This window comes from Xenopus tropicalis, chromosome 2 (genome assembly GCF_000004195.4).
Source record: "Xenopus tropicalis strain Nigerian chromosome 2, UCB_Xtro_10.0, whole genome shotgun sequence".
Lineage (NCBI taxonomy): Eukaryota > Metazoa > Chordata > Amphibia > Anura > Pipidae > Xenopus > Xenopus tropicalis.
The window spans coordinates 106,957,005-106,984,114 of record NC_030678.2 but is presented as its reverse complement, the minus strand read 5'-3'; the positions used below and the strand labels follow the sequence as shown (position 1 = coordinate 106,984,114).

At 34.4% G+C, this 27,110-nt stretch overlaps 1 protein-coding gene across 2 annotated transcripts in view; it reads right to left on the bottom strand.

The window, feature by feature from the left end:
* cfap47 (chromosome X open reading frame 22) overlaps positions 1 to 27,110 on the bottom strand; it is a 214,872-nt gene that overhangs the window by 8,932 nt on the left and 178,830 nt on the right. For both annotated transcript variants that reach the window (XM_012957626.2, XM_012957627.2), the window contains exons 58-63: positions 23,666 to 23,761; positions 18,724 to 18,883; positions 17,444 to 17,538; positions 9,456 to 9,611; positions 4,287 to 4,458; positions 2,111 to 2,272 (exon numbers count right to left, since the gene is read on the bottom strand). In XM_012957626.2, the coding sequence (XP_012813080.2) occupies positions 2,111 to 2,272; positions 4,287 to 4,458; positions 9,456 to 9,611; positions 17,444 to 17,538; positions 18,724 to 18,883; positions 23,666 to 23,761 (841 nt within the window). The remainder of the gene's footprint in view (positions 1 to 2,110; positions 2,273 to 4,286; positions 4,459 to 9,455; positions 9,612 to 17,443; positions 17,539 to 18,723; positions 18,884 to 23,665; positions 23,762 to 27,110) is intronic.

The window sequence follows — 27,110 nt, the reverse complement described above, 5'->3', positions numbered from 1 at the left end:
CCAATACATTATTATCGTGACGAATACGATTTTTTCGTAAGCATATTCGTGATATTTGCGATCTTCAGAAATTATCGTATCCAATCCAAATTTATCCCATTCGGGAATCGAACTCGCGTTTTCATGAAAGTGCCCCTAAGTAACACTAGCAAACCTACTGGAACTCATATTGGTGCTGGGTACTTACAGTCTCCCAAGTACATTTCTTCCAATAACACCTTTCTTTCAAGTTAAATGGTTCCTGCACAGCATGTTGGCACTATATATATAAAAAAGGCTTACACTAATAGCAGCTATTGATAAAAAAAAACAATAGTATATAAAATTACAGATTTGTCTGCCTAAAAAGAAAAATGAATACAAATAAATAAATTAAATATGCTTTCCAGTCTTGCTGAAAAAATACATAATATTTCAGATTCTTTTGGATGTACAAAGATTCATTTATAGAAGTATAGGATCCATTATCCGCAATGTTTGGGACCTGGGTTGTTTCCAGATAAGGGGTCCATCTGTAATTTGGATCACCATATCTTAAGTCTCCTAAAACACACATTTAATAAACCAAAATGGGATTATGTATTTATGGGAATATGTATTTATGCAGCTAAGTTAGAATCAAGTACAAGCTGCTGTTTTACTATTACTGCGAAAAAAATATTTTTTTAAAAATTAGAATTTTCTTAAAATGGACATTATGGGAGATGGACTTCCTGTAATTTAGAGATCTCTGAATAATGGATTTCCCATACCTGTATGGTGATAAGGGATCCCATACCTGTATTTTATATGTATTAGTGTTACATGTCGCTTTTTTCCTTTCCAGGCCCCATGGAAAGGTACCAATGTTTTAAGATACTCTTGTTTGCGTTGTGGGATTTATTACTGTTACTTGGACATGAGAGATCCTTCAAAAGGTAGATTTAATTCTGGAAACTAGGGCACTAGATAGAACTTTTACAAATGATTACTGTGGCGGTATGACATATGAAATATATCAACCAATGTACTAAGCAATGTAAGCAGTAGCGATATACAATGTATCACCATTTAATTTAATTGTGCAAGGAGTTTATTCCAAGGAAACATCTGTAACCATTATATCAGAAAAAGTGTTTCTTGCTCGTTTGCTTTTCAGACAGATTGTCTTTTTACTTTTTCAATAAAAACGATATGTGAAAAGGAAAGCATTTATTCTCATCTAGGCTTACTGGTAATTATGCCAGCGGCAATGTTTAGCCTCATAGGGACATTTTTATTTCATACCTTTTTCAGAATAATGCTAAATGAATTAATATTTAACCATCAAGTCCTGGGTTAGAAATCTACCACAAACTATTGTTGCACAGTGGGGAATAAGATTTTTGTTCAGCATGTATTAAGCACCAGTGAGTAGTTCCATCAATTACACCACAGTGACCAAGAAATACTATCATCTATAGGTAAACGCAATGAAGAGTTTTGCCTAATCTTGTGCTTTTCAGGAATTGTTTTTCCACATACTGCAATATATTCAAGCTGGCCAACTACATCAATGTCATCCCCAGTGTGGCCAGACGTATACTTGATTTTGATTTATTGTATACCTTTATTTGATTTATTAAGAATTCGACTGCTTCATTATACATTATACATTTTATACAAGGACTGAGTTTTAACTGCAACTTACTTGCTTTCAAGCTTAATGCACAAAATGTCTTTAGCATATTTATAATAGGTGAGTGCAGAGGATCTAATGTATTTGTCTGTATGAATTTTGTTGTCACAGCCTCATTGCACCCGCCTAATGGTTTAAAATTTAGTAGTGAGCACAGCTTTCCTTTTCTTGCTATTGCAAAATGCCCTACACCAGTATATTTTACAGGATACAATGTTTACAGCCTTTTTTTATGTATTTTTTTATTATTATAGTTATTATAGTTATGTATATATCTTGTGTATTGCACCGTTTTGATCCAGGAGGAAGATATTTCATCCCACTGTGTACTTGTAAGTATATTGTTGGGAAGACAATAAAACTCTACTTACTTACTTAAAAAAAGGTATATTATCTCTTTAACATTGGCATCTTAGTATAAAAACAACATAATATATTGAAAATGATAATTACCTTGTCTGACTTGTAAGTCTAAAGCCAACAACCGATTCCTTGTTTAATCCAATGGCCTCAATCTGAATAACATCATCCACGGTTGGTTTAGTGGCAACCAAATTAATTGGGAATTTCCAGACTCCTCCTGTGGCACACTGTACCACTAATGTGACAGTATGTCTGCAACATACAGTTTTAATGGAAGTACATTAAAGAAAGCACACTTGTTTTAAACAAAAGGAACAATTATGTTTCATATACTCTACACAAGTGACCCAGTTTTACATGCATCATATTAATTCATTTACTTTCTGGTAATTAATTTAATTAATTTATAATCCAGTTCTGGCTGTGCTATGGATTGTTCTGTAAATTTCAGACTTTGGGGCATATTTATCAAAATGAGACTTTAGAGCTTAATACATTAAAACTCACCCATGTTCTATTCATTTCTATGGGATTTTTAGAAGTGTATTTATCAAGTGGTGAGTTCTAACTTTCACTCATTGATAAATCCACTTCTTAAATCCCATAGGAATGAATAGAACATGGGCGAGTTGTTATGTATTTAGCTCTTAACTTGCATTTTGATAAATCTGCCCCTTAATCATTCAAAATGTGCATAAAGTAGCATTATGCACTCTTAATTGCACAACAGTACTTAAACAGAATCATAGATGATATACAACCCTAAACTTAGATGCTTATCCAATTCCTGACCAACTCACAGATTGACAGAATGAAGCAAATAATTGATTGTTTTGAAGCTTTTCTAATCACTGTTAATCATAACAGTGCATTCACCAATTACTTCTGCATTTATTAAAAAAAGTTTTCCAACACCCATATCACCTAGATGACAAAGTGGCCAGCACCGAAACAGTGTAACTGTTTATCCTCCGAATAATGCCACATAAAAATATATATATATCTTACTGTGTATGTAAAGTTTCGGAACATGACATTTCTACATTCTCCTTATGTAGTCAATATCTAAGATTAAACAGAGCATTTATGAATCTCCATCGAGAGCCCCCAATAGACAAATAGGTTGGCACAGCTTGAGTGTTACCTGAGAAATGCAGCCACTGCCAATGTTTGCCACCACATTTACTTTCTTGTGTACCCAAGCTTAGTATTGATCTGCAAGTTTTAGGAAGTGTTTAGGAAGTGGTTAAGTCTCCTTTCTATCTAAAACTTTTATCTCAGTCAAGCAGGGCCGGAACTAGGGGTAGGCAGAAGAGCAGAAGAGGCAGCTGCCTCGGGCGCAACGATTAGGGGGCACCAGGCAGGAGCCTCTCCTGCCTACCCCTAGTCCTCCTCCTTTGTCATTGCCTCTACCGCTTGTCATTAGCAGTGGGGGCAATGACCCATCGCGGCGCCTGGTTGGCTTGGCCCACCCCTGCAGCAAACCTTTATGGCTGAGATTCCAGCTATATTTAAGGCAGAGTATTTTGTTACAGGAGTCACAAAGTATCTCTGCTTTTTCATTAGTGCAGGATTTAGAGTTTTAACCAGATTAATTAGCAGATTTATGGAGAAAACAAAGCTTAACACTGCACTGAAAACAAATCCACAACAATTTATAAATTGAAATAGATTTAGTAACATAACATTTCCCAGCATTTGCACTAACTGGGAACAGATTATGTTTCTTTAACTAATTGCAAGGCGAGGAACTTTAAAGCATGGCCTTTGTCAAAGTTCTATATTTCTGCTATGCAAGTTGTTCTTTTGTGCACTTTGTTTCTCTTAGGCATCCACAAAGCTACAGATTCATAATATTTCTTATTTTGTTTGCCTACATACCAAATCCTCCATCAAAGATTTGAAGAAATACCTAACCAAATCTAAACACTAATATGAATATTGAAATTTGATTAAAATTGAACCTTAGCTGCCACAGTGTTTAAAATCAATTGACTTTTAAAGTTCTGAAATTTTTGTATTTGGTCCTATTTAAGACCACTCTGTTTATAACACTTAAAAACTGAGCAACAACTCATCCCCCATAACATACATTCAGTCACCCGACACCTGTTAAAAGAAAGTGCTAACAAAATGATGTCTATAGTATTAATTAGGTGTGCATAAAGCAATATTTTGATTTTATCATTTTCATTTGGCAAATGGATTGTTTGTTTGGTACTAAATAAACAAACGGAAATTTTGAGTACTTGAGTGTCTTTCTTACCGCATAGATTTATTGGGTGCAAAAATGATATTGAAAATTAAAGTAACAATCCCTGAAGTTGCATCTCGTTCTTTCCTTACAAGTTCAATAGCCACAGATGGTTCAAGTTGGGCTTTTACTTCGTCAGATTCATACTTAATTTCATATAAAAACTCTTCTGTTGTACTTAAACCTTTGAGATGACAAAAACAAATACAATTTTCTGTTACACAGAGACATTGCCAGTGCTTGGTTAAATCCATTTTGTAGCATTAACCAGTTGCTAGAACCATTTTAAGCCTGCATTCTAAAGTTACAGCTACTATAGGCATTATACAGCTATTTTGTTTGATAAAAGCAAAGAGGGGAGAAAATAACAGACCAGGACCAAGGGTCCTTTTTTTAGAATATGTTTGACAAGTGCATGTTTTTGGAGAAAGAAAGAGATTCAATATATGAGCAGTGCGCAGCTGGCAGAGAAAACTGAAGCTATCTATTCCTTATCAATCAAAGACAATAGTGACAGTGTACAATGATTAAAGCTGGGGTGCGTTTGTGTGAGAGATGAGGTTTAGGCGCTGGCATTGAATTGGAGTTGAACGTTTGGAATAGGCGTTTTGATTTGGATGATTGTGAGGACTGTACGAATACTAATGTCTGCTTGGCAAGAAAGAGAGAAAAACTGTAAGATGAAAGTATGTATAGTGTAGGAAATCTGTTGTTTGATGTTCTCCATTAACAGTTTGCAATTATAAAGCACCTCTGGAAAAGCCAAGTCAGGTGTGTGTATGTATGGTCTGAGGCCTAGGTCATCTGTGGTTAGTTGTGAGAGGTGCTATTTGTTGTGTGTTGGATAGTGTAGTCATATATTGTTTAAATGCTGTATTTACGCAGGAATGAGATAACATTTCAGACAGTGATGGAGGCAGAGAATTAACAGATCGATAGATCACAATGGTGGAATTCCTTTACAGTTCAAGGCAATTGGCTTTTGGTGGCTGTGGGATACGAGAATGCAATGTGTTAAAAGAGATTTAATCATGATCAGAAAGAGAAAAGGCAGAGCAGGAAAAGTGAGAAATATTACTGTGGCGAGTGAATAACGAGTCCAGACCGTGTCCGTCACAGTGCATTGGAGAATGAGCCCACTGAATATCCTGCTATACGGTTATGATTGTCAGTAGGGATAGTGGAGTCTCCTAGAATAACAGACGGCATATCCAAGGAAAAAACATATGGAAGCTTAGTTGTAACGCTATCCAAAGGTTAAGTTACAGGTCCTGGAGTACAATATATTATATATTGTGAAGATCTCAAATACTCAATTTCCTAGATCTGCTTATTTTCGTAATACACGTAACCTGAATTTTTCAGCAACCTTTCAATATTACTCCAAAATTATATGTTTATTTTTGGAAACTGAAAGCAGTGAGGCAGATGGTGTGGTGATGTCCACTACAAACAAAGATGAATACTTGATAACATTCAGGTAAATATTACGTATGATGACCACAATGCTCTTTTATTTTTATGCAATTCTACCCTAGCCGTCATATATAAATTAAGTTGTGTTCGGCTTTGAATTCTGCACTAGTGGGCGCAAGTTGCACCCAACATACAAGCGGTGGCACAATGAAGGATAATAGGTATCCCTTTCAGATGCTGAATTTTTAAATTTGCATTTGCATAATAAATTTTGAAAAATTGTGCTTTTTCAAATTCATGATTATTAGTGCAAAAAAAATACACACATTGATAAATAACCCCCTAATTCTAAACAATACAAAATGTTTTCCGTAGTGTAGAATTTATTATTATTATTATTGTATTTTTTTTTTAATTCTGTAATAAAAAAAGAAACATTTTATTTTCAATATTTTCAAGTTTTCGTTTTAGTTCTGGGTAACCACACCTTTATATGCAAATGGTGTAATTGTGCCTTAATATTTTGATTACACATTAGAATAAAGTATTGCAGCTAGTAATTGTTCTTTCCAAGAGAACCTTGGGGCCTGTCTGTAATGTTTGTATCAAAAGTGTTATACAAATTAGCCCCAAGCTATACAACAAAAAATGATGCTGTGTTTCTTAACTCTATTCAGGCTGACAAAATGCATATGAAACACAGTGGCGTAGGTAGCCATGCATATTTACTTCTTTTATCAGTCCATTTATTTATCTCAGTTACACAAGAATGATGAGATTGAATAGGTTTGGTACTTTGCCCCCCAGATCAGACCACAGCAGCCAACTCAGGTCAGCCGCTTATCTTACGCTTTCAATAGAATTGTTCAATCTTCTTTATTTTGCATTAAAAGTAATCAGATTGCATTACGGCAGTTCAGAATGATTTTTGGGCAGTCGCATTTTGTTATGATCAGATCATTTGTAGAAAATGATTAAATGGACAAAGCATGTGACCAGCTTAATATTGCTGCTCATTTTAGCAAACTGTCCTACTGGGACACAGCGATTTTATATAATATGACACAGCAGATATCTGAGCAATTTGCAATTGGTTTTAATTTTTTAGTTTTTTGTGTTTTTTTTGGTGGCTTTTTGTTCAGCAGATCTTTAGTTTGGTATTTCAGCAGCTATTTGGCCGCTGTCTTATTTACGCAAACAACCAGCCAGTGGTTTGAATAAGAGACTGAAAGTTGCTGAGATTAGGCCACTCTATACTTAGGGGCAGATTTACCAAATTTAGAGTTTGTGAAAAATATCGTGGATGCAACATTTTTTCTCGAATATTAGCTTAATTAAGAAAAAGAAGTGTGACAGAATATTCCCATGCTCGTTTTGAAAAACGTCACACACTGGTGAGAATCACATTGTTCCATTCATTTCCAATAAGGCTAAAAACAGACAATTCTTATTAACTTCTATTACTTGCAGAGTTTTTCTTGTGATATTTCAAGGATTTTTTCGTTAATAAATACAGCCTATTCAGGATCCTTAAGAATATTCTCAAGTATATTTGCATTTGTGTTTTTTCTCGAATTGAAAAATGCAAACTTGAATTTTGATAAATCAGTCCCTAAAAGTTAACAAAGGTGAACTACTCCTTAAAGGAACAACTGCATTTTATTTCAACTGATTTCTATTACTGTAACAATATAGGGGGGTTTTCTATGCTATGGAAAGTGTAACTTATAGCCCTTTCTGGCTGACGACAATCATTGTACTACAATGCCATAACAGTGGCTACAAGGACACTCCTGCTGGCTTTGTGTCATATTATTATAAAACAACAGGAACCTGCCAGTGAGACAATTACTGCTCAGGCAGCTGCAATCTGATCCATAAAGACTCTGAAAGAGCCTGTGGGAAACAGGGGAAAACACTGAATAAATATTTATATATATATTTCCCATTTGTTTATTAATATTATGCAAATCCATTGAGAAAATAGAAAGTTATGGTGTATTTAACACTGAGTAGAAAAGAGCACTGGTAGGTAATCCAGGGCTGAAGTACAATATGTGAGAAGCCAAAGTAGAATTATTTGATACTCATATGGATAGTATGAAAGTTAGCAGCCCATCAAGCTCTAACCTTCAGTGTATTACCTTCTACCACTGACCCACGTATATTTGTCAGCACTAGTATTATTTATAAAAAGAAAGAAGGTACTGCATAAAAGCCCTCACAGGTTTTATGAAAAAACAGTATTAACTAAAGAATCAACGTTTCGGTCTGTGTTCAGATATATGCCCTAACGCCACTTTAATACTATACTTGTAGCTAATTTGTTACATTCATTTTACTAGTTTCATTGCTTGTCTATGGGACCACTGGACTCTGAAGTGATAAATGGAATTTTAATTGCATTTTGACAGCAAAGTCTTGCTAGGAGGACATACCTGCCGAAATGCATAATGCCAAAAGTAAACTTTGGTGGAAAAAATACTCTGGGGGTTTTTTACCAACAGTTTGAGCTCCCTGGTTTCATTGAAAACAAACCTTTAGGATGCAAGGTACAGTAATCTTGAATATTCCATGCTTCCAATATTTTGGGTAAGACTCTTCATTTTCAGCACACTAATTCCCCATGCACAAATGGGTTGGCTAAGATTCTGCAAAGAGTCTTGACCTCAACCTTACTGTAGCCCTGTGGAATGAATTGGCAGACTGATTGCAAGCAATGTCTGATACTCAACATCAGTACCCAACTGCATGAAATCAAATCCCACCAATAATGTTCCAAAATGTAATGGTCAGCCTTTCTAGAAGAGCAGACTTAGTTAAGACAGCAAGGGAGTACCACTGCCATATTAATGCATAGCTTGCACACTGCAAAGCATATACATGGTTAGCTGTACAGAAGACCTGTGTCAACCCCTAATAGTTGTTTCAGAGTTACAAACTGTGTTCACTCCATATAGAGAGCAAGAATATTTCTCAGTCACTATATACATGTTTGATAGAATAGCAAGCCTACCAGTGGAAATAATGTACATATTCTACCTTTAAATTTGATATTAGCCCATTTTTGTGACATTAAACTCAATCTCCTATTATTTGTGTTACTAAGGGGTAAATGTACAATACTTGCAGCTGCCTGTCCTAGATCAGATAGTAGTTTCATAACAACCACCCCTAGCACTTACCTAATCAAGTAATCTGTATAACAAACATTAGCATGTGCATGAAATTTCAGTAAATAGATTTAAGAATCTGCATTTGCCTGTCAGCATATAATTTCACAGATTTATGTCCATTTAATTAGTTGGCAGTGTTTATTCTCCTACCAAAGTTTGACAAGCTAGATATTATCAAATATTTCTCAAAGGGCTCATTCTTGGCTATAATGCCAGAATTTTAAAACACAGATGTGTCTTTTATGAATAAATCACTTATTAATTGTAACTGCATATTCACTAACCGGAAAATGATCTTATTCAATGAACTGAACTTAAATATTAATATAATTTTGTTGTCATGTAACAAAATATAATAATATTAAAATGCTATAATGGGTAAGGTGCTGGAAAACTGAAGATAAGAGAGAGGGAAAAGAAATAGAGCGGGTAAAATAACTTTATCATGACACAGCTGGCAATATGTTCTACTGTGTTATTCTACTTCAGAATAATTCAGCTAAAATATAAATCTGTTTAAGCAGATTAATTAGGAAGAAAATTAGATACAGTATGTCAAAAGCAACAGGGTTTTATATATCCAATGTACCATTAGTGACTTGGACTTCATCCTGTATATTGTTAGTCTTTTCTGTAGGTCTGATGCCAGCACTTGCTGCCATTCTAGTTGGACCTGGAACAGCCCCAGTCAATAATACTTCAACCCTTTCTTCAGTCCGACTTCTTGCAGGACAGCATACGACAGCTGAAACAAATGAATAACAACATATAGATCAAACACAATATTTACAGCTACCAGTTTTGTTGTGCACTTCTATGTATATATTCACAGGAAAAAAATGATTAGATGAACACAATATACTGTATTTGTGTTTTGCATTCTTTTTTTAAAAAAATGTATTTCTTTTTTATATAGTACACACTCTCTGCAGCACTTTATGTAGATGATACATCATTCACATGAGCCACTGCCCCAGAGAAGCTTACAATCTAACTTCCCTTTCATATTCATACACATTATAGTCAATTTTACTCAGAAACCACTGTATGTTTTGGAGTGTGGAGTAAACCGTAGTACCAGAAAGAAACCCACACAGACACACACAGGGAGAACATAACTCCCTTGGCTGGGATTGAAAAGGCATATGAGGGCAAAAAGATAAAAAGCATGAGGTGAAAAAGATATAAAAAGGGTGACATAGGGGCCCAAAGTACGATGACCACGATTGCGAAAAATTTATATTTTTTTAAAGTTTAGAACTTTACGTACTGTTAACGATAATATCATTAAAAAACTATGACCTTTTGGTGATACGTTCGTCATTCCACAAAAAACGAAAATTTCGCAATTAATTCAAGCTTTGGTATCGTGACTATCTTTTGGCCAGGTTGAAGCTGCAGAGTGCCATTGAGTCCTATGGAAGGCTTCCAAAATCATGCATTGAAGTTTCAAAGTCAGAAAGATTTTGTGCCGCTTGCGATCGTTCGGATACGAAAATTTCGTAGCTTTTGGATCGCAACCACAATATTTTCATACAACCATGACACAAATTTTTGCACAATTTACGCACTTCAGAAATTAGTTATGGTTAGTACGAATGTTTTCCAATCATGTTTTCCAATCATACAGAACAATCCAAAATTCGTACTTTAATGAAGAGGCCCCATAATGAAAGATCTTTTATCCCATAGCAAATTAGATGTTACTTTTTGAACTTGTGAGTAGTAAATGTTACCTGCAGTGGGTTACTAAACAAACTTTTATTAAAGTAGTAAAATGCAAACCACATCAACAGAAATCAAGAAGGAATATTTGATTTGGGAAACATTTAACCTCTAATCAATTTTTCCCCATTGTATTTACTTAATAAGCAGATTCATGCAGTTTTAAAGATGTAGTTTAACAAATCAAGGATAAGCTCCTAAAATGTAAATTACATTTCCATATTTTGCAGTCTCCTAAAAGTGGCTGGGCCCCAGTGTACTTGATAGGGATTTTATCCCCTCTAATTATAGTAAGTAAAATAAGCAGGACATAATTTCTTTTGATATCCACTAAACTATATTAGCAACCATGTCATCTACTGAGTGGTTAAGTTCAAGTGAATAGCAGTGAATGAATAAAATTTGATTTTCAATAGCTCATTATACCCAGATGTGTGCTACATTCGGATCTAACACTGGTAAGTGCTATGGCTTTACATTGTAATTATTACTGTTAATATTATTAGAAATACATTCTGATTTTTCTACATGCATATGAAACACACAACTTTGAAAAACATAACAACATAACAACAGAGGTAATAATTTTTATGTTATGCAGTTATTTTAGGTGAAAGTATGAGGCAGAAACACCGTTTTTAAAGGAGAAAGAATGCCATTTTGGCATTTTACTGCCAATAGATTTACCACATTAGTGCCACCTAGAACACTATATTTATTCTGCAGAAAGCTTTATCATACCTGAGTAAAGAACTCTAGAAGCATTCTCTGTTTATTTAAGACAGCAGCTGCCATTTTAGCTTGGTCTTCATGGCTTCCTGCTACAGCTCTAGCCGTTACAGCTCAGATTACACATTCCTAAGGGTGGGTGGGGGGGAGGGAGTCTTATGAATTCTTATGGGAGGGGGGAGCAGCAGAAGAGAAAGAGAAGAGAGCTGTGCAGACTCTAGCCCCGGGGATAAAGGATTTTTTTGAGAGAGGAAGTCAGATACTGAAGTACATGTGTACACAAAAAAAGACATCCTGTGTTTCTTTCACAGCTTTTCTATGAGTGCTTATAACTGTATTTACAAAGACCTTTCTGATAAAGCTTAATTAGTTTTTACCTTTCCTTTTCCGTTAGTTAATGTCTTTTTGATTATTTGCATGTTCATTAAACATACTTAAAAATGATCAAAACAGTGCTTCCTCTCTATCTCATACACAGATTCATGTAAAACAGAATATGCTAAATACTGCCAATGCAATTGATGGTCAGTGACATGTGCTCCTTCCAGGACTGTATATTCTAACTATAGCTATAACTATTGTAGGATTTACTTGTCCTTTATATCAAACCAAAGATGACTGTTCGCCCAGGGTTCAGTTTTTCTTTAGAAAATCCACACATCTTTTTTACTACCAAGACCAATCCCAGTTGATATAAACCAGCTTTACAGATTCATGCTACCACCTCAACAAGGTACCATGGATCAACTATACCTACAGGTCTGTATAAAATCCTCCTCTTTGGGCGGGGGGCAGTGCTACAACATAATCAAGAAAATCCATGTGAACATAACATCTGCAGTTGTCTAAAAACCATAAGAAAGTCCCAGTTGCAATATGGGAAAAGGTTCAAAGCAAAATGTGTGGGATAAATATAACACAGCCCACATCTCAAAAACACCAAACCTTTACAGTGCAAAACTGCTCTTTATCAGTAAACATTTTAAGAATGATAAGAATGGGGGTACATAAGCCACATGGGAGTGAAGAGGCGCTTTATTGGGGTACTTTATTTAACATCAAAGACAATTATTCCATTCCCCTCCTGACACATGATTTAGTTAACATGACCCCAGCTTCTAAATGTTTGAATGGTGAGACTTTTGATCATTTCATCACCTGTTCTTATAATTTTAATTTTCATGTAGGTTATGCTTTTATTGTTTTATCTTCTTTTTCTTTCCTTTTTTTCTTTTGTATAAATTAAAACCCAATAAAAAGACAATGTAAAAAAAGACCCATCATTGCCATTATGACAGCATGGATGTTGCTACATATAGTAAAATACTGCAGAAACGGCCTTTCATTCTACTAAAAAAGTTAATGTTTCAGCATGACAAGGATGCCAACATGCAGCAGAGATAATCTACAAGCTAATTTACCTGGTAATGTCAATACCCTGCTGAGAACAAGCTGAGAAATAGATGATAATATTCTGCAATATCTCTGCTAGTTATAACTTAAAAAACAAAATCTGTTGAAATCTCTAATTAATGTCACATTGCTAATGTCTTCAGAATGAAGGCTTCAGGAACTTTAAATATCATTAACATAAATAATTTCACCATAACATTGCAGCTAATAAACTGGCATTTGGAGAAAAATTAAAGTAGTAGTTTACCTTTAAATAAACTTTTAGCATGACGTAGACATTGGTATTTGGAGAAAATTGTCTTCATTTTAAATTTTTTTGTTTTTTATTTAAATTATTTATCTATTTGTTCAATAGTTGTTCAATATGGTTAACATTAACCTTAGCAACCAGCCTGTTTAAATGAGACACTGGAATATGAATAGGTGATGACTTGAAAAGGAGGATAAGTAATAAAAAGTAACAATAACAGGTAAATTAAAGCCTACAGATCAATAGTTTTGTGATTGAAAAGAGGCAGAAGACAACTATTCAAAAACTATAAGAATGAAAAATTAAGATACACTGAAAAGTTGCCAGGAAAAGATATTCTATATCATTCTAGAGAGTAGATTTATTATCAATTCATTGTCTGGTGCATGTGAATTGATGTAAGAAAATGAAAATGAGTTCTTTACCTTGCTCAGATCACCCTAACCTCCCCCCCCCCTCACCTTGTCGACTGCAGTTATAGCCCAGCCACTTTTTTTACTTACCCAAAAGCCAAACATACATTGAAACATACCCTAAATCCTCCAAAATAGCAAGTTGGGGGCATTGTCCCAGAAATTTAGATGTGGCTTGAGCTAAAATGAGAATAGCTAAGACAACTTGGTTTATAATACAGCTGGGTTGGTGTGTCTGGGGAATATAAATATAAAACTCAGCCTTAACACTTTAAAGAAACCAGTGGTCGGTACTAAAACTGTGGAGGAACAGAAAAATGCTTTGATATCCCATCAGAAAATTCTACTTGCAATGAAGTTAGAGTACGCCTAAAGATTTACCTTAGTCCTCTGCCCCTAAATTTAGGGAGCGTTGTGTAATTCTAAACATCGGAAAAATAAATATTCTAACATCTTAAAATTGTAAACAACAAAAAAATATTTTACAAAGATAATCTTTGAGAATTCACAAAGTATGATAGGGGCACCTAACAAATAATTCTAATGAGGCAAATAAAACACACTAAAAAACAAACTTACAAACAAGCCTTATACAAACACAGCATATATAGTCAGCTTCTATTAAAGTTGACTGCATGGATTTAAGGCCTTAGGCAATGATCCATTAGTATCCCTAATTGGTCAGATTATTAATAGAGCAGAAACAAAATCTGACAAAAATATCACAAGTATTAAGCTAGAGAGAGTATTGTGCTCAGTTCGTTAACACATGACTGCAGTATGGGCTAAAACGTTTACACTGTATTCCCTATAATTTTGCATTGTTGCTACAGGCAATAGCAACCTAAATACATTTTTTTATTACACATTGCATGTGATGTTTGGTTGTGCAATAAAACTATAGTAACTAAATGAGTTATTGGGAAACATGACAATTATCATAACCATATTTCAGTTATTAAAAAATGAATATAAATGTATATTCATTTCAGAGCCATGCTAAAGGTGCAATATACCCCCTTGTTCAACAGGTGTTCAATAAACAGGACTTGTGCTAAACATATTCTATGCCTATTCTTTTAGCCATGACAAATCCTTAGTTTTTATTATATATTGAACAGGAAAATTAAAGCTACTCCATGTTTGGTCCTTGCAAGGTGGATAATTAGATTACTAGTGCACAAATAAACAACCTGCATAATGGACTCCTTCAAAAACAAAACAGAACAGTCACAACAAACTAGTAATCTAAATATTTTCCTTGAAAATACCTAACAGAATAGCTTCAATTTCCCTGCTTAACTAATAACAAAAAAACATAGTTTTTTTGTTGTTTGATTAAAACAATAGGCAAAAATATGTTCAGAACAAGCCCTACTTATTGAACAAGGGGGTATACTGCCTCTTGCTAGTGATGAGCAAATCTGTCCCAATTACCGGAAAGATTTGCATAACGCAGAAAAATTAAACGAAGTGGCGAAATTTACACAAGCAAATTATTTCACCCCTCACTACCTCTTACAGGTACCAGTATGTCCACGGCAAAGCTCTTGTTGGTGGATTATTACAGATGCCCCAAGAAATTTGTAGTAGTACAGGTATGGGAACCGCTGTCCAGAAACCTGGACAGCGGTTGAGTCCCATAGACTCAATTTTAATCAAATAATTTGAATTTAAAGGAACAGTAACACCAAAAAATTCAAGTGTATAAAAGAAATTCCAATATAATGTACTGTTGCCCTGCACTGGTACAACTGGTGTATTTGCCTCAGAAACACTACTATGGTTTATATAAAGAATGCAGCTGTGTAGCCATGGGAGCAGCCATTCAAAGCAGAAAAGGCACAGGCACTTAGCAGATAACAGATAAAACACTATTGTATTCTACAGAGCTTATCCGTTATCTGCTATGTAACCTGTGCCCTTTCTCCTTTTTTCCAGCTTGAATGGCTGCCCCCATGGCTACACAGCAGCTTATTTATATAAACTATAGTAGTGTTACTGTAGCAAACACACAACTTTTACCAATGCAGGGCAACAGCACATTATATTTCTTTTACTTTACAACTCTTTAATTTTTTGGTGTTACTGTTCCTTTAAGAAATAAAGTTCCATTTTCTTTGTAATAATAAAGGGATCTGCCTTTTCTGGGAAATACTTTAGTCATAGGTTACAGTAGATGAAATGTCTGATGGTGGGCGCCTCGCCCTGATGGGCTTTGGGCCAAGCTATTAAAGGCCCAGCTAAATGTAATATTGTATAGATCACTCATTGTGGAGACATATAAAATTCCAAACCACACAATGCTTCATTTCATTATTAGTTTTGAAGTTACTGATAATAATAATGTAAAATAATCAATCAAAGACTTGTCCTCTACCACTTTTTAACATCGCTTTTCTTTCTTCATGGAAATATAAATCCACCAAAGAGGATTTTTGGAGATTAAACTGACAGAAATCTATAACTGCAACTAGAGACATTCAACTGGGGTATGTAAAGGGGTATGTAGCTCTATTCTCCACATATAACATCCTGATAAACAACACTGATGACAAAACAGCATGCACTGTAATGTAAAAGATCATTATACTATAGCCGGATATTTGCTTTGCTCTTTTTTTGATAGCTTTCGTTTTACATTATGCAAATATGTAAGTATTAATCATGACATTTCTCCCTGGTACTACAATATCCTCGAATTTAATTTCTTGACACTTCATGAAAAATGAGGCTATGTAGCTGACATGGAAAAGGAATAATTAGGGATGCTAGACCTTTGCTATTTTACTAATGAGCTCTAGCTAATATAAAGATAAACAAAAACAAAATTGTTCATTATCGCAGTAATATTTGAATCATGTATTTGGCATGCCAATTACCACTTCTTATTAAAAAGGAAAATGTGACCTGCGAAATGTAAAACTATAATTAAAGTGATACTAACAGCTCCCAAAAATCCCCTTTTAAAATATATTATTTCATTTTATTACACCTTTAATTAGTGCTAGAAGGCTACTAATTTTATCCAGTTTTTATAAAATGACAGAATTAAGGCTGCTGTCCAGTCATTTACTTTGCCAGGTTTTTTTAATTAATCCTGTAACAATCCATTAAAAAGCAGGAATTATGGTTCAAAAAATATAACAATACATTTAAATCTACAAAGCTCATTTACACACTGAGTTTTTCCAAATCTGTAAGTCCCCCCTTTAAAGGAGAAGTAAAGCCATTTTGGCATTTTACTGCCAATAGATTCACCACATTAGTGCCCCCTAGAGCACTATATTTATTCTGCAGTAAGCATAACCATACCTCAATAAAGAGCCCTAGAAGTTCCCTCTGATAGCAGCTGCCATTTTAGCTTGGTCTTTCTAGCTTCCTATTTGCAGTCTAGCCGTTATAGCTCAGATTATACATTCCTAAGGGAGGGGGGAGTTAGTTTTATAAATTCTTATGTGAGGGGGAGCAGGAGAGGGGAGAGAACTGTATAGACTCACGCCCTGGCAATGAAGGATTTTTCTGAGAGAGGAAGTCAGATACTCTAAGAACATGTTTACAAAAAAGGAGACAAGAAATCCTGTGTTTCTTTTGATAAAGGACCCAGTACAGTGTTTCTGTGAGTGCTTATGGCTGTATTTAGCTTTCTGATAAAGCTTACTTAGTTTTTGCCTTTCCTTCTCCTTTAATTTGCATTACATTCATTTTACGTTCATGACTATCACTTTCCTGAGGCTTAACGATTCAGTAGTGATGTTAGGGTTTAGCAATAGAGTTCCAACACCTTACAGAACAGAATGGAGTGTGAATGCTAAAAACAGTCAAACATATTCTGACAAAGTGATGAATAATCAAAAGCTGTACATGCCAACTCCTTCAAAAGAATTTTCTGACAAAGAGAAATTTAATAAATGTTATTCAAAGTTCAAATTGCTTGGAATCTTCCACCAAGTTGTTATATTCACACAGCTGGTGCTAGGTTTTATTTGTATACAATAAAGCATTGGAAACACAAAAGAAACAGTTTAGAGATTGATGTATATATACCTGGTGCTGATTTGGATGGCGGTGCCTCTGGAATTCCATGAATAGGGTAAATCCACCGTATACCAGAAATGTTTCCTTCCTCTGTCCTTGTTATACTGTTTATAAAATAGTTCATTATTTTATTGTAATAAACTAGTATAGATGTTTACAGTGGCAACAGGAAATAGTTATTTCACATATGCAGTAAATAATAAAATGAGTAGGGATGTTAGTCAACATGATCTGCAAAATCTGTAGTAAACAAGAAAGTAAACCACATGTTTATGTATGGATGAAAAGAGAAGTCGTCACAATGTTTAAAAAAAAACGCAAAAGTTTATGATAATAAATTGGACATAACAGTATTTTTCATGGAGACATTTGTGGAGAATTGCTTTTTTTTTAACCCTTTGATTAATACTTTCCATATGTCATAATTTACATTTTTATGAGCTTGTTTTTATAACTTTTTGGTTTGTTAATCGAGTTTGTTTTTCTAAATTGAATAAACTCACATGTCGAATGCTCGCTTATTTATAAATGTGGTAAACTTGTGTGATTAAAAAATATCAAATACCTTAAACTACTATTAATTTCTATAGAAACTCCAAGCTTTTAGATGGCATTACATTGCAGTTTTCAGGTTTTTTGCACTATTAATACCAAACATTCCAGTTTGTGCAACATAACTTAAATTGTGCGAGTTTAATTTTGATAAATCTCCCCCTTAAAGTGATACTAATACTAAAAAAACTACTCTTCAAAATAATAATATACATTAAGGGCACATTTACAATTTTTTTTTTTTTCTTGCTTTGAAAGTCATCTAAAATCGACATGGTATACTGTAAATTCAAATAAAACTCGATCTTTGCTATATTTATAAAATGTCCCCTTGAACTGGGTGAAACTGAAAACAATGAGGGGATTAACTTTGTCCTTGGAGGACAGGCTGTCACTGATTATTCTCCTCTACTATTCTAAGCCTCCATAGGACTCAATGGTACTTGACAGATCAAACCTGTCAAATTTTCATTTTACAAAAAAAAGTTAACTAAACATTAATAAATCACGAATGGGAGTTATTTTTGAAAAAAAAACTCAATTTTTTTCAGGGAATAATAACGTTATTGTGTTATGGTGAAAACCCACTCAAAATTATCTAGAAGTAAGAAAAAATCAGAGTGTATCTCATAATTGCGTAGTAAATGTGCCCCTAAATGTTACCTTTAGGTCTTCTTGATCATTTTTTGTAATAAAAACATGTTAAAATAAATACTATATAGTTATCTTAAAATTACCTTTTGAGCTCTGTGCTTATTTTATCCAAATTATCATGTGCCCAGCAGTCCCCATTGGCTTTTGTCATGTGTATTACAACCAAGGCTTCATAAAGTTTCATTGTGTCTGGAGCAAATAATACAGGAATATCCAGTTTTTCCTTGGGAGCTAAATGAATACCTAAAACATATAGACATAACAAAATATTAAACACATATGCAGAACAACATATTAGATACAAGCTGTATGCACAAAAATACGTCTACATGCCTTTACCTTGAGCAAGAAGATCTATGGTTCTAATTTATTCCTCAGACACTGCTGATTTGCTGTAGCTTGCGACATATGAATAATGTCCTTTCATTGTTCTGAGGAATTACATTTATCCAGCGTGGGAATGCATTTCATCATTCTTTATATTTATGTCACCATTATATGGGGATATAGAATGACCTATGTAGAACATGTGACTCCATCATGCTGTTACCTTTATGTTTTTGCCTTCTTGCTCTCTCTTCCCTTTTTCAAGTAGAGAGACAAGCTATCTATATATTTAATATAAATGTAATATGATACTTCTGCTGCATGAATCAGTAGCCTTATATCAGAGCCACCTAAATAATTCTTTAAACTGCAAAATATAGGCTTTTCAGTATTAAGGTTGAGATGGGTGCAGGGATGCTGCAGATTGAGTCATGGTGATTAATTATTTGAATCAAGAGATTTGGGGTCCACTTATATTTGCACTTTTAATTTACCTTAATTATACAAAACACACACATTTGTCCATCCCTACTAAAAATAAAAATAACTGTTTCATTACAAGGAAGTCAATATTCCTTTTTTTTCCTTGAAAACAACTATTTGAATCTCTGTTTGCTGAAATACTTTTGGTTTAAAGGTTTTTATCATTAACTTTTTATACAACAGTTAAGAAAATACACTTAACACCATGCTACTGTACTGTAGATTCAGCAAGCAGATGTTTGGACTAAAATATAAATGCATAATATTTACATTATGACTCTTTTCTTGGAAGAAAAAAACACATCTAGACAACCAATCTGTGCATAACTGCTTGTTGTAATGGGAACATTTCATCATGGGTCTATAATAACATTAGCATGATAGCCAATTTGGATATTATTCCACAACCTCTACCAAATAAACCCATTCATTACGAAAGATTTTCTTCCTACTAAAATGAGGCCATATATCTACCCACTGCTCATATTACAGAACTTTTATCATTGTTTTTCTTTAAATAAATGATCTCTAGAAAATTAAATCCTGCCAACCCTTCATTGAATGATAAGCTGCAATTCCTTGCTGCTAGTTGTTGAAAATTTTAATAAATATGGAGGTCTTGAATAACAGAGCAGAAGTTTGTTCACCAAAATGCCACAACATTATACTAATGATGTGTTTTCACAATATTTAGGCTTATGGCACACAGGGTGTCATGACATTAAGAATGCCATTTCATTCAGTGGAATCCATATGCCACTGGCAGTGAGATAAGGATTTTGACCATAAACTGCTCTGTTTGCCATAGGTATCTTTGGCAGAAAAGTGCCAGTACTATAATGGCAGCCCCAATGAGCCATCAGCCTTAAAGGAGAAGCAAAGTCATTTTGGCATTTTACTGGCATTTACTGGCATTTGGCATTTTACTAGATTTGCCACATTAGTGTCACCTAGAACACTATATTTATTCTTAAGAAACCATTAACATACCTGGGTAAACAGCTTTAGAAGCTTTCTCCCTTTGCCTAAGATAGCAGCTACCATTTTAAGTTGCTTCCTGCTACAGCTCTAGCTATTATAGCTGAGATCATACATTCCTAAGGGAGGGAGTTCTTAGCATTCTGGTGGGAGGGGGAGCAGGAGAGGGAAGAGAGGAGAGAACTACGAAGACTCTGGCCACTGGAATTAAGGATGTTTTTGAGAGTGGAAGTCAGACACTGGAACATCATGTTTACAAAAAAAGAGACAAAAAATCCTGTGTTTCTTTTGATAGCGGACTCAGTGCAGTGTTTCTGTGAGTGCTTATGGCTGTATTTACATAGACCTTTCTGATAAAGCTTACTTAGTTTTTACCTTTCCTTCTTCTTTAAGGGCAAAATTTTAATATGTGTTCCCCATTTCATAGGACAAAATGCCCTATGATATGAAAAAGTGGCATAACTATAGAGGAAACAGACTTCAGAGTGCTTCTCCAGCTGCTCACCTTCCTAAAAGCGAGTGGGTGGCAGGCAGCCAAATACAAAGGGTGGGTTGCTGTTGCCAGGTCCCTCTACAGATTTTTTTTCACAGGGGGCCCAGTGTGGGGTTGTTACATCCCTGCCCAAGTAAGAGCAACTTATTAGCAAAAGCAATCAGTTCTACTTTTTCTATTGGCCTGACCTGCATATTTATAGTAAGAATCAAAGTGTCTCTAAAAAAACTGAAAACAGCATTTAAAAATAAAATATTAAAATACTCATACGCATATATTATTTAAGAATAAAAAATAAAACAAAGAACTATAGCTCTCCTTTAAGAAAATCCTTAAATAATGTTTGATGTTGTAACATGTATCCCAAGTACATAATGCAGCTGTATAGCTCCTCAACTAAATTGTTATATTATGTAAAAAAGATGCTTCAGTTTCACCCAAGGGAAAACTACAGCTTTACAAAGAATAAAAATATATATCAGCATACACCATTATTGCAACTTTTTATCTGTTTCATTAATCTTGTTTTTATGAGCAAGCATACGGCAGAACATTTCTGACAATGAGGAAATGAAATTGCCTTTGTTTCAGGTATAATTGAATTTTTGACGTGTTTGAGCTATGTTTGATCAGGTTTGATAGATAATTTGTATTTTTCTATATAATGCTATTTCTATTCACTTTGCAGCGAGGCTGTGATTCTCATTATTAATACATATCAAATCATTCACTGCCAAAAGTGCCTTGTATTGTAAAGTTCTTATTTTCATTGTTATTAAAAAGGAAAACATCTATTCCAGACATATATATTTTTAGCAAATGCAGAGAAATGTTTATGAAATAAAAGCATCTACAGATGTGCATTCACCAGCTGTAACACAGTAGGGTTTTTTTGAGTGGGCCCTTTAGGCTATCATAAAAAAAAAAGTTTATGGGGGTCATTTATGTAGACCCTGGGGAAAACTGCAAGAACCCTAAGGGGCACATAGCACTTTGCAGACATCATATTTGCCCAGGGTCGGGCTGTGCTCTGCAAAACAACAGAATAAAGTGCAGACTGCAGAATTGGTGGGCACAGGTAAGCCCTGACCTTAATGCCTGCTGTAGGGTAGATGTAATCACAAGGGCCCCATTGTGACCTGCAAGCTTTGCTACTCTCTAACTTGTGTTTCTGAACTATGCAGAAGTTAGGGGATGGAATTTTGTTTTTTTATTTTTACATGTGAGTAAGAAGTATCCATCCATGAAAATGCAAATACTTATGCTCCATTATTGGAAACACTTTTTCCAGGAGAAGAAATACAAAAGACCAGTGGAAACTACAAGTCAAGTCAATAGATACCTTGTGTATTATAAAGAAATGTAAGGACATTTTTATAAAGCTTATAAAATATTTTACACCTAAAAAAGGTGGACAAAGTGGTGTTTATGGCATGTTAGATTCTTTAAAGCTTTATTAATGCCATTGCGACTATGGGAATCATCTATAAGATAGAGGAAATCACGGTATTTATAAAGGTGCGAGTTGCTCTAAACTCTAAAACAACAATGATTTTTTTACCACCTCAGACTCAGTACAAATTCTAATGGCAAAGGATTTCTGGTGAAGCACTAAACAGTTTTATGGGCCCTTTTAATCTGGAAAGCCGTTATCCAGAAAGGCCATCTCCCACAGATTCCATTATAAGCAAATAATTCTAGTTTTTAAAAATGGCTTCCTTTTTCTCTGTCAAAATACAACAGTTTTCTCTCAACATTAACCAAGTTTTTCTGGAGCATAAATTCTTCCAGAGCATCATTAAATTTGGTATAGTTATTTTTTAATGCCAATCACTATCCATTTATTAAAATGCCACTGCACAGAGGACAGCTATTATTTATTCTTCAGAGGAACAGAAACTCCTCATTACATGCCTCTTAATTCCAATTTATCATTAAAGACAGATTTTAACTATTTACATTCTTCCAGATTACAAGTGTAGTGGGGATGACTGAAATGCTTTATGAAACTCTCCTTTAGTTAACCTGCCTAAAAGATAAATGAAGCAATAACAGTTGGTTGAAAGACTGCCTTCAAATATTAGAAGACATTTTGTTTAACTATTACGTAACTCAACACATACATACAAATATATTAGCTACAGTCTAAAGAGGGTAGAACATTTTTCTACCTTCCCATGACCTTCCTGCTCAGTGACCAAATAAATGATAAAATAGAATCTCTAATAATGTAGAAATAATTTATATTTTAAGATCTTCAAACAGCAGCATTAAAAAACACTTGGAAATTCACAAAATCAGTTTCAGCCAAAGCTGATTAGACTCAGTCCAATTCACTCAGAATTCATGTATAGTGTTATAGTACAAGAATATATGTTGGGAGAAAATAAAGTGCACATCACTGAATTATATAATTGCTACTTTTCATAATTATAATCTTCATGTAATTTTCATGAAATAATGCAATTGGTGAAAAGGTCAAACTTTTAGGTCTATTTACAGTTCATTACAAAAGAAGCCATATTTTGTTAGAGAGTGGCAGACATCCAAAAACATCTAAGAAATATTTATTTATTCATAGTAAACCCTATACTGATGCATTTATATGACAATGGACTCTCAAATAATGAAATAACTGCAACATTCTCCTGAAAAAAGGTTAAACAGTGAAAAAATAGTACGCAGAAAGAAAGTCACAGCGCATTTGTATGGGAATGACTAAGAGGAAGGAGTAAAACAAATACCTTGGGTTTGCTTCAGCGGCAGACAGAAAGCTGGCTCTCTATTTATAGAATGGCGCAGAACAGACGCACTGAGCCGATGCATGGTTTGTTCTTGATCTAAAAATAAATAACAGACATGGAAAAGGCTTCAATACTTCAGTGTCAAATTCAAGGAAATAAATTCACTGATGGTTGAAATGTGATCAAAGGCTCATTCTAATGAAAATACTTCATGGATGAATGTTCTTCAAAGTATACTCTTAAATAGAAGGTGACAGCATTTCCCTTCACTTTCTTTTCTTTTTGCATTTTTAATCACTTGCTGCCAATGAGTGAGATTATTTTAAGCTTTAACCTGGGGATAATAATATCAGTATTCTAACTTTTGTGGCCAAAAATACTATCAAATGTATGCTAAAAAGGAAATTTAAAAAAATCCATTAACTATTAAAATAGCAGAATTAATAGAAAATAAGATATACTAAACATCTATCACAGACTCAAATATATTTAGCATTAAGACTTTAATAAAATCTTTTAACGACAATGGTACTTTTGATAGACTGCATTGCACCTCATGCCAACATCCACATTCACATCTACACCTACATTCTAACTTGAAAAATACAATTTTATGGCAAGGGATGTGGTTGTGCCTTAACTTTTTTGTGGTATTTAAAATCAAATCAAATGATCCCTGTGCTCACTTTGGAGCAAATTTAAATCATTTTAACCAATTCAGTTCCCTACTGATGATGCACTTCCACAGCTGTTAACATTATTAGCCCAATGTAGTGTTTCTTGTGTAGCTACATTGAGAAAGGGAGTCGGAGGCCCCCCCCAATGTTTGTACATTGTTTCCTTACCTATTGCTCCAAAACTATTGCTAATCCTAAACCCTTTGTGCCAATATATTTATGCCTGACAAAGGGAAGTGTAGACCCCGTGAAATGTTGTTGCAAAACTGGGTTAATAAATAACAAATGCTTTTCATTTATAGAGCATTTGTTGAGCATTATCTGGTTGGAGAAGCATTTGAGGTGAGGTTGGTAGCAGTGTGTTATTGAGACCACTTGTCTGAGAATACTTGTGAACACAGAAGAGTGGCATCAAGCAGAGGATGTTGTGACCTTATGCTGTGACTTTGTTTATCCAAATTGACAAATCGGTTGGAAAACTAACCATTTCGAGCATGGTGCCAATCACATAATGACTTATAACATGCTGAGAGACAATTTGTTATATTTATAAACCAAAGTAAAAAGGAATACACAGTACAGACCTTTACCTGGGTACTCCATATAGGGGCAGATTTATCATAAGCAAGATTCAAATTCAACTTTTTACAGAGAAAACTCAAAATGAAAATTTTGCTTCAAAAAGCTGCTTATAACCGATGACTTGGTATGTTTAGGTATAAGGATTATTTGATTTAAGTTAAACAATTTTGTTTCTGTGTTTAAGCAATTCATCCCAGTACAGAACATAAAGTCTGAACTATTAATCCATCACTTTTCTGACCAAAGTGCTTAGAATACTTCTTAAATCAGTTAAATCTTTAATAAACTTGTCCTTTATTCACATTAGGTTTTGTATGAAGTATGCTGTACTAGTTACTAGTATGTAATGAATATAACATCAGCAAATCAGGAAACAAGATGAATGTCATTAAGGGGCGGATTTATCAAAATGTGAGTTTAGAACTTAATACATAAAAACTCACCTATGTTCTATTCATTCCTATGGGATTTTTAGAAGCATATTTATCAATAAGTGAAAGTTAGAACTAACAATTTTATAAATACACTTCTAAAAATCCCATAGGAATGAATTTAATATTCTTTAGTAAAAGAGGCTGTATTACAGGTATAGTACCAGATCCTATTATTTATCCACATGAAAAAAAATATTCTATGCTATAATGTTTGGTTCTATGGCTCAAAAGATTCAAACATTCGAAGACTGTAAATGTTAAATGAAGAGGTAGTGGATGAACTTTACAAATTATAATTTTATTGACTGTTTACAAGTAGTTCCCCAGTAATTGCACTAAGCTTTAAATGATTAGTAAAAGCACGGGTATATTTGGTCTTTCAAAAGAGTAATTGGGTGTTAGGTCTACTTTAACATATAACTACTGTACTGATTACAAATTCAAGATTCTTAATATTTTTCTATCCACACTGTCAGCTGCTCACTTAACTAACAAGGCTTTTAATTCTTTTTATGTAGAATGAAAAAATGTGTTAGCAGATGTTACTTACAATAAGTAAATGATAAAACTATACTGGTGCTTTGTAACTCAAGCCCCAGGACTTCCTGCTAGAGAAATTAGTTCACGGTTGTTTGACACATATCTTTGTAGAAGCTAAAAAGAATTTAAATTCAATTAAACTGCTAGGTGAAAAGTTCATGCCTTGATTTAACCCCAATTACATTTTACAGTAAAAAGCAGCTTGAAGAGTATAATGTAAATAAGTTTAGGTTTGATAATGTCAAGAAAAAATAAGACCATATTTTGGAGGAAGTTAAAATTTCTCCAAAATCTGTGTGTATAGAGCCCTTCTAAATTCAAACAACAAATTAAATTCTAGTCATATACTGAATGTATTATTGCAAGCTGCAATTCTGAAGAATTTTATCCTCTTGCAAATATCTACTTTTCATAAACTGTTATTAGTATTGCCTTAATATCTTGCCAAATCACATGGAGGATTCGCAAAGGAATACAGATAATATCAATATATGTCACTCATGTCTGGTTCTGACCAACTGACAACTATCAATTGTTAAACAAGGGCAGTAGGCCTGAAAGAACAGAACAAAAGAAAGCTGACTATGCTATGTATGGCCGCCCATAAGTTATGGGCCCATTTAAGGCATGGGCTGATCAAGGTATGGCTTGGACATGCTGAGATTTTGCTTAAGGACCATAATCTCTTCTCCTTATATTCCCTGGCTGGTCCTTGCTGATAGTGTTCTTGTACTGACCACAAAACTGTAACTCAACTATTGTCCCATGCTTTTGCCTACAGCCACATTTAAAGAAGAAGGAAAGGTGAAACCACTGGAGGGGGTGCCACATATTAAGCAGTCCTCCAGTGTTTATAATCATATACCTGATACCCTGGGCCAGTGCTACTTTTAACAGAAAACTGCACTTGCCCAGGGTACTGTTGAGTGGGCACCACAGAGCGTTCTTGTAGAATGTGGGTTTTTCACTCTACTGTGCACATGCTGGCCCAGGGCCATTGAAGAATGAAGAAGCAGAAAAAGTTGATCACACCGCAGTGCGCGCCCAGAAGTACCCCAGGCCAGTGTAGTATTCTGCTAAAAGAAGCACTAGTCTGGGGTATCACATAAGTTATTATAATTATGGGGGTGCCTAACATGCAGTGAAGGAACAGAAGGCTTTTTTTGTTATTGCTCTTCAGTGGATGCATCTATCTATCTATCTATCTATCTA